The sequence below is a fragment of the Cyanistes caeruleus genome, chromosome 10, assembly GCF_971803275.1.
Source record: "Cyanistes caeruleus chromosome 10, bCyaCae1.hap1.1, whole genome shotgun sequence".
Lineage (NCBI taxonomy): Eukaryota > Metazoa > Chordata > Aves > Passeriformes > Paridae > Cyanistes > Cyanistes caeruleus.
Window position 1 is genome coordinate 4,649,153 of NC_141710.1, and position 8,741 is coordinate 4,657,893.

Below are 8,741 nucleotides of genomic sequence, written 5' to 3' on the forward strand. Positions count from 1 at the left end.
CATTTATTGTCTTTAACCAACCTTTAAAGGAGGGATGTGTGAAGAGCCCACAGCTTTGAGCTGTGAACTTGCTGGTAAAACCCAGCTCGTGCTTGAACACTGATCTTCAGGAATTAAAAACTAAATCAATCCAAGTGGCCTCGCTGAGAGCAACAGCTCTGGGTGATTCAAGGCTCCTAAAATGGGAAGAGGAGCAGCTGCTGAATGCGTGTGCCCCGGGCTGTCCCATCTGCCTGCATTTACAGAGCTGCTGTTGCGAGAGTGCTTGTCCTGACAGATTTGAAAGAGGTGCTGCGTGTTTCGGGCGCTGCTGTGCCAAATTCATGTCCCTTTGTCTCCCTAAGCCTTTGGGCTGGGGCACTGAATAGCTGCAGAGGTGGTTTTTCATAATGCCCTGGCGGGGGCGGGGGGGTGGCTGTGGAAGCCAGTGATCCTCGGCCTCCCCCATCTGAGGGCTGGAGTGTGGCTGAAGGGAAAACTCCTCTGCTTCAACCTCAGGTGCTGGGCTGAGAGTTGGGAGTTGAATTTGTGGCACTTGCAGAGACAACCAGAAATCTGGGCATTGTTTTGATGTGTGAAATAACTCAGTTTGTGGGGAGGTGGCCACACATCCTTCTTTCCTTCTATGTCAAGAGATGTTTGGAGCATTGTGGCTCCAGCCTGAGGCCGTCCCAGGAAAATCTGCAGCCTCTGCTGCACAGATGTTTCCATTGAGAGCTTTCAGTGAAGAGCTGGTCTTTGCAAGCCCCTGGTGTCTGCTCTGAGCCCTTGTTTATAGTTTTTTAATTGCACCCTTCACTTGAGTGGAACACACCCTGATGACTATCCTTACAAATGGGGTGGGTCTCTAAGAGATAACGAGGATTCCTTCTTGTTTAAGTTTGGAAGGGAGGGAGCAACCACATTACCTACCACCTGTCCCCCTGGACTTGGCAGAGGGCTGCATGTTTTGAGTGCATTTGGCAGAGTTTTGGTGTTCTGACTCAGCAAATGGTAACAAAGGGAGGATGGCGAAGCCTTCCTTTATTCCATAATCCTGTTTGCTTTTCTGGAAATCGGCTATAGCCTCAGAATCACTGACTCAATTTTTGGATCCTATTCTCATGACAAAGCGGCTGTCTGGTTTAAAACAAGCCCATTATAAAAAGGGCACCTCGGATCCTGGCTGTTTGTAACAGCTGCTGACGTTCCTCCGGCACAGGGGAGCTTGGCTGGAACGGAAAATGTCCAGAGCTGGAACCAAGGTAAGATTTTTTGCAGTGTATTCATGATTTTGGCTAAAAGCACAGAATTTTGTGGGGATGAATTGTGGAGAAACTTTGTTTTCTTTGTTCTGCTGACAGCTTCCCCCTCTGTTAGTGTGTGGGCAGGGGGAGATGCTTGAAATCCCTCCTCACGTGGAGGGAAGCTGGAGCTGAGCCCTCCCAAGTATTTTCCCAGATTTTGGCTGGTTCCTCTAGGTGTGGCTCTGCCAGAGGATGGAGTCAAGAGCAGTGACTGGTGAGGAGGCATTTTGAAATGGTTCTAAAACAGCAGGACCTGATACCTTGTCAATTGGGGGTGGAGGGGGCTGTGCCAGCTGGGAATCACTGCGCTTGCAGAGTGGAGTCTCATGGAAAGCTCCTCGGAGCCTTGGGAGAGCCTGACTCCCAGCACCAGCAGAGCTGCCACATCCCTTTTCCATGGTGGAGCAGAGGGTGTGCTGTGACAGAAGGACTCCTGGATGATGGCCATGGCACTGAAGGGAATAGTGTTCCCTAAGGGATGCACAGCAGCCTTGGGATTCAGTGCAATCAGCAGGGATGAACTGAAATTGGAGGAGGAGGTAGGTTGGGAAGCTCAGCTTCAGCTGGAGTGACATCTTGGGTGAGGAATCCAGCTCCTCAGGCTTGGGTTTAACAGAGCTGAGCTGGCTGCTCCCACAGAACTTGTACTGGGTCTGGGAGAAACAGCTGGGAAAGGAAATGAAGGTGAGGGCTTGGGCCGGTGTCCCCTTTGGAATGTCAAACACTGTTAGGAGGCTGCAGGAAGAGCTTCATCTGAGTTTAAATTTGGGCTGGATTCCTTTTAGCCTGTGGGGGCTGTGAGACCCACAGGGCTTTGGGAGCACAGTGGGTTTGGAGGCACTGGGCAATGCCATGGAATGTCTTGGCTTTTCCATGTCCTTCAGCTCTGTGGCTCTCAGGGGCTGGGCTGGCAGTCTGGGAAGCCAAGGAGAGTGTGCTGGTGGCTCCCAGATCCTGAGGTGCAAACTTTCTGTAGCTGAGTTTAAAAAAGGTGCTGGGGAATTGCAGCTGCTCCATCCTTGAGTCTCCTGTCAGCTAGGAAAGCCTTTAGCACATTCTGCCTTTTCCCTGTTGAAAGCCGGGTCCCCTTGGAGTGTACCATGGGGAATTAATGGAATAGGGGTAGCAAGATGGCCAGGAAGAGTTATCTCCTATTTCTCTACATTGCACTCTTGTTTAGCACATTCCAGGAAAGGGCAAAGTAGGGAATTAAACACCATTTCTCACAACCCTGGCGAGTGATCTGCTCTGGAAAAGGATCAGTGCTGACAAAGGAAACACTACTGGATATATTTTATGAGTTTTCTTCTAGCTAAACTACTGTTGTAAAGAAATATGTAATAACTCAGGTGATGTGACCAAAGTGAGAGTTTTACATTCCTGCAAGGAAGATCTGCTCTGGCAAACCTGGTATGTGTCTGGTAACCCCAGAAAAGGCAAGGTTTGGGCAGGGAGAGGTTAACAGGGGAGTGCTGGGAGCAGCCAAACACTCCTGGAGTGTTTGGCTGAAGGAAGGCAGTTCACCTTCGAGTGAGAGGGGACAGAAACAAAGCTGGAAATCTGGAATCTGTAATTATTCTATGGGTGAGAACATCAACCAGCTCTTTTGGTGGCTGGATCCATGCAGGAAAGCTGGGAAATGAAGGTCTGAAATGAGCTGAGGGTGTGTCAGAAGGGCCGTGCCAGAGAACGGGTGGGCAGGATCCCTTAAATTCTGAGATTAAACCAAGGAGCAGAACTTTGGTTGGACACAGTTCTGTAGGAACAGCCATATCCTTAAAGTGCCTTTGGATTTCTTTGGCTTTGTGGTTTTATAAGTACAGGGAAAATGCCCCCCTGGAAATATCAGGAAGCTTTGCCAGGCTCCAGTTTGGTTGTGCTAGGCTGGGTGGGGAAGGAACATCACTGAAACCAGGATGTTGTGGGTTGGAAGGGACCTTAAAGCCCATCCAGTTCCACCCCATTCCATGGGCAGGGACACCTTCCACTATCCCAGGTTGCTCCAAGACCCATCCAACCTGGCCTTGAACTCGTCCAGGTTCCCTCTGCCCAGAAAGCAGAGCCACATTGGGCAGAGCTTGTCATCAGCTATGTTGGACACTCACCACATGGACAGGAGTGGGATAGGATCTGAGCTTGGAGACGTGTGTTGGAGAGAGGGATCAGCTGTCCCAGTAGAGGATAATGCTGAACCAGGAGTAAATGAATCCCTGCAGAGGGTTTTCCAGGGATGCTGTGGCTTCTTTGGATCGCTGGCTTCAAGAAGAGGGTGACTGCCAAACCCAGTGAACAGAGCTTTTGGTGCTGCCTTTGGGTCAGGCTGGCAGATTTTTTGGGTGATACCTTTAGGGACAGTGGTCAAAAAGCAGGATCTGGAAAAGGCAGCGGGTTGTGTCTGGGAAGACCTGGCTAGTGTGGTTAACTGCCCAAGGGTGGGAAAACAGGAGCTGGACATTTCAGTGCTCTCCTTTCACAGCCTTTATTCACTGCTGGAAAGGTCAGAGTGATTCCCAGCTCTCCACTGAAGGTGGGAAGAGCTTGCTCAGGATGTTAAGGGACGGGTTGTCTTGTGTGTACCAGCTGCTTTGTGATGGCAGATCAGTCCTTGAAATTTAACAGGAAAATAATATTATCCTAATAAATGTCCAGTAACAGGCCACAAAATCAAGAGCATGACTCTTCTGGCATGATCAGTCTGACTCCCCAGATCCCCTGGTCAGGCTGGTAGGACCTGCTGACCAACCAGCTCCAGGAGCACTCCAGCTAATTTAATTTTTAGCACAAAACAAATGATTAAAAATAAAAAGTGAGCAAGTTGTCCTGGATTTGGGTTGAAACCCTGACAATGAATGATTTTTTAGAGCAAGAAGGTTACATCGATAGCCAAAGCACTGTAGATGAAGTACAGCAGGTGTGGGTGTATCTTAATACTCCAACCACAGGAAAAAAACCACGGGGAAAATGGATTGTGGAACAGTGCATGTTGGGTGTGGCCAGAAGGATTCTCTCTAGACCATCTGGTGCCACAAATGAGCAAAAGATAAGTGTGATGGTTTGGGAATCCTCTTGAAGAAGAGCAACATTTGATGAGTAATTGTCACTTGGGAGGATCTAAAAATGGAGCTGGAGAAAGGACTGGTCTGGCCTAGGGATTGGCAATATTTCCATGAAGGGATTTTTGGGGAAAAGTGGATCTCCTCTCCAGGGTTGGCTGGGTAGGTAATGCCTCAAGTAGGAGGAGTGGGATTGCCTCATCAGGTCCCAAGATCATTTCAAGCCAGGTTGTGATCAAGGATAAAGTGCTTTGGGGTCAGCAGCATGGCTATAGAGCAGCTCTTGGGAAAGAAATATGGGGATGGACTGTGAATTTGTCAGAGGTTTTGTGGACTTGCAGCAACCAAAGCAGAACAAGCTAACTGCAAATACAATCCTTGGATGTCCATAAAACTGCTACCACCATGCACATGGAATGCTCCCTTAGTTTCTTCTAGCATGGGCAAAGCTTGTGTGATATCCAGCTTTGGGCAGTGGGTTTTGAGAAAGGAAGTTTTGCATTGTTCAAGTGGGAGCAAGGATGGGCTGGAAGACGTGACCTGGGAGGAGAGAGACTCCTCCACTCCCTTATCAGTAAAGATCTCCCTGCAAACGCTTGGTGAGCCAATAAAAAGGAAATCATGGGATTATTAAGGCTGGAAAAGCCCTCTAAAGGCATCAAGTCCAACTGCTAACCCAGGGCTGCTGGACCCATCCATGTCCCCAGAATCCTGCTCTGTACATTCCATTGACTTCTCACAGCTCTCCAGCCATAATTTAGTAACTCCCGAAGAGAAGGTGGGAGAAAATTGTTTTGACAGTGTTTTGCTGAAAAAAGGACAGGGACTTCTCTGTGGGAGTGTTGGGTTGGACTGGGACAGAACAAAGCTTTGGGAAGGGCAGAACACTGGTGGCAGCTGGAGGCACTGGGGCCAGAGAGGTGAATGAGTCTGACTGTCTGCAGCTGGTCTCGTTCCATTGCTGGGCTTGATGATTTCTGATATCTCGAGCACTCTGCTTACAGGCATTTCCTGCCGTGATGTGGCTGGAATATGGAGATGTGCTGGATGAGGCACCTCCCCACTTTCCCCCCTCTGCTCATTCCAGGTCACCTTCTATGAAGACAAGAACTTCCTCGGCCGTTACTACGAGTGTGACAGCGACTGCCCCGATTTCCACACCTACCTGAGCCGCTGCAACTCCATCCGTGTGGATGGAGGCACCTGGGTGGCCTACGAGAGGCCCAACTATGCTGGGAACATGTATGTGCTGACCCATGGGGAGTATCCTGACTACCACCACTGGATGGGCCTCAACGACCGCCTGGGCTCCTGCAAATACATCCAGATCGTAGGTGTCACCCCTTCCCAGGGGATACTGCCACTCCCACCTGTTGTGGAAAGGGTTTCACGTGAGAAAACATGGTGCCCATCTTCCTGGGGAACCACACAGGGGATTTGCTCCCACGGGCCTGCTCTGGGAGTAGCAAGGTGTTTGGTGGGGGGAGAAGGTGAATCTCTCCCACTCTGGATTGCAATGGGAAAAGGCAGATCCCTTTGAGTGTGGGTGAGTTCCCACAGGAACAGCAGTGTAGTTTCATCAGCATGTTCCTTTAGGGCTTTCAGTGTCCAGGCAGGTTGCTCCAAAGTTTGCCTCTCACCTTTTCTGTTTCTTCTCTAGCAAGCCAGAACTCTCTTCTGATACAGGAAACTGAATCTGTGTCACCAAACCCCTCTGGGCATGGGGAGACCAAGCCCAGCAGCAGCCCTGGAGTGCCCAGAAATGGGAGGGATGCCTGGAGCCCTCCTGGGTCATGCTTGGAGCAGCCTGGTGCCTCCTGGTATTAGGAGAGCACTGCAGGTGTGCTCATCCCCTCCTAACTGATGATGGGGAGAAAGGAAAGAAGGAATGATCCTTTTGGGAAGCCTATGGGGTGGAGGAGCATCCTTTAAAACTGGGAGCATCCTTTAAAACTGGGATTGTGGATGAAGTGTGGATTGGTGCTGCTGAGGTTTTGCCAGTAGTGGGGCAGACACTGGTGATCTATGGGTTGCTGACTTGGAGCACGGCCATGAATTCCCACTGCATGGGGCAGATCTCACAACTGAGAACGGGTTTTGCTTTTCTGCCTGGGAGTCTAACGGCCCTCTGAGCCTGTTCTGGCTTTGAGCTGGATCTAAATCTCTTTTCATGGAGTGGGGAGGATTTCCAGCCCATTCAGAGCACTGATCTGGTTTATGACACGGAGCTAAAACACGTGCGAGATGCGAGAGCAGCACAGCTTCCTCCACCAGGGTGAAGTGTGGGAGCCTTATCCTGCACATCCACCTGGTACCTGGCTTTCCCTCCTGCCCTGGGGAGACCTCGAGACCCCGCAGAGCTCGGCTGGGGCTGGCAAAGGAGGGAGTGGGCTGAGGAGGTGGGGGAAGAGGTGTCCGGGCTGCTGCAAGATTAGACGCTGCTGCGGTGCCTTCGGGCAAGGAACACTTCCAATCCCGGTGGGAACCAGTGCTGCCTCCACAGCAACATGGCCCCATCGGGGTCAGCAGCTCATTAAACTCCTCTCTGCCTGGAGGAGAGGGGACTGGAGGGGGTCTGGCTCTCTGATGCTCACGTGGAGCACTGAGAGGGGTTCAAGGCCACCCAGGATAGCAAACCAGCACTGTTGACTCAGCCTTATCCCTGGAGCTGCTCTGCATGTGACGCTCTGTTAAAATTCACCCCATCTGCTTCTCCCTGTGCTTTTGGAGGCTGATGTGAGATTTCAGCCCTGTTCTGGTGTGCTGGGGGTGGTTGGTACCTGATTTTGAGTCATGCCCCCATGTCAGAGCTGGGACATGTCAGTGTCCCATCTGATGCTCCGCTTGCCAATGAAGTCACCCAGAGAAGCTGTGGCTGCCCCATCCCTGGAAATGTCCAAGGCCAGCTTGGATGGGGCTTGGAGGACCCTGGGATAGTGGGAGGTGTGCCCACCCACGGCAGGGAGGTAGAACTGTGTGATCTTTAAATCCCTTCCCAAACCATTGCATGACTCTATGATTTTCTCTCCCTTTTTAATTTTTCCTAGCCGAGCGGAGGCCGAGGCCACATCCAGGTGTTCGAGAAGGGAGATTTTGGCGGGCAGATGTTCGAAGCCACCGAAGACTGCCCCTCCATCATGGAGGAGTGGCACATGCGTGAGGTGCACGCCTGCAGGGTGCTGGAGGGCGTCTGGGTGTTCTACGAGCATCCCAACTACCGGGGCCGGCAGTATGTGCTGCCCAAGGGGGAGTACCGCAAGCCTGTGGAGTGGGGAGCGGCCAGCCCCGCCGTCCAGTCCTTCCGCAGCATCTCTGAGTGAGCCAGCCCCGAGAGCGGGCTGCACACCCCCCTAATAAAGCAACTGAGTCGCTCAGCTCCGCCTGGTCTTGCTTATTCCTGGGATTTGTGTGTGATGTGTCCTGTCTCGGGGGGAGCTGGGGCAGAGCGGAGCCTTCTCTGAGTGAAACACCCCCCCTGCCAGCCCTGACCGCCTCATTGCCACCCCCTTCTGCACCCCCTGCCCCCTGTCCCACTGTCCTTTAGGAAAAAGCCATCCTGATTCTGGCAGCCCAGTGTGCCAGGTACAGGATGTCCTCTCTCGGTGTGAGCCAAGGGATTCTGCTGCTTAAACGGGCTGGGAAGCAGGAGAGCAGGCTGGATGTGGGACAGAGGCAGTGAGTGCCTCTGGGAGCCACCTTGGCATCGGGAGGTGGCTGCTGAGTGATCCTGAGGGGAAGGAAGAGCTCCCTGGCCACCTGAGGTGTGCAGGGAGCAGAGGGGGCTCCCAGTTAGCCCAGTTTGCCACCAGGAAGGTCTCATTTTGCCCGGTGTTGGCAGAGGAGAGGCAGATGCCAGGCACAGCCAGGCAGGAATACCTGATGGCTGGGCACCCTTGCCCTGGCAGCCCCAGGGGCCTGCAGCCCATTTGTACATGGAGCTGAGGGGCTTTGGGGCAATGATGCTGGAGGTGGGAGCAGAGCCCTCCCAGCCGTGTACTGCAGTCTCTTCCCTTTGATGTATGAGTTTATTACGGAGCAGGGAGCCAAGGGTGAGTGATGCTCATCAAGCTACGGGGCTGCCACCTCCCAGGAAAGCTGCTGACAGTGGGGAATGGGAAGGAGCTGCCAAGAGGAGCAGCTCCATCCCCCTGGACTTCCCCCAGCACAAAGACGAGCTGAAGAGTCGCCTTCCCCTTATTTCTCCTCTCCCTGCTGTCTCCCCTCTCCCTTAGCCCCCTCCCTATTCCAGCCTTTCCCTGCAAAGGGTGATGCATCTTCACCCACTTCCATCCCTCCTCCCCTCCTCTCCATCACAGATCAGCAGGATGCAGATGATCCAGAACCACAGTTAGGTTTCACTGTATTCTTCCCCATAAAATTTCTCCAGGAACAACCAGCCCTC

General features: G+C 52.3%; 1 protein-coding gene across 1 annotated transcript; it reads left to right on the top strand.

Annotated features, from left to right (window-relative positions):
- Nucleotides 1-859: 859 nt before the first annotated feature.
- On the top strand, nt 860-7,713 carry CRYGS (crystallin gamma S). The gene is made up of 3 exons (XM_023933436.2): nt 860-1,244; nt 5,427-5,669; nt 7,387-7,713. The coding sequence occupies exons 1-3, from the start codon at nt 1,224-1,226 to the stop codon at nt 7,657-7,659; spliced, it is 537 nt and encodes a 178-aa protein (XP_023789204.1). The 5' UTR covers nt 860-1,223; the 3' UTR covers nt 7,660-7,713.
- Nucleotides 7,714-8,741: the final 1,028 nt, after the last annotated feature.

Coding starts and splice junctions, on each gene's coding strand:
- CRYGS (XM_023933436.2), top strand. CDS start 1,224: ATGTCCAGAGCTGGAACCAAG. Junction 1,245..5,426: donor TGTCCAGAGCTGGAACCAAG/GTAAGATTTTTT, acceptor TGCTCATTCCAG/GTCACCTTCTATGAAGACAA. Junction 5,670..7,386: donor CCTGCAAATACATCCAGATC/GTAGGTGTCACC, acceptor AATTTTTCCTAG/CCGAGCGGAGGCCGAGGCCA.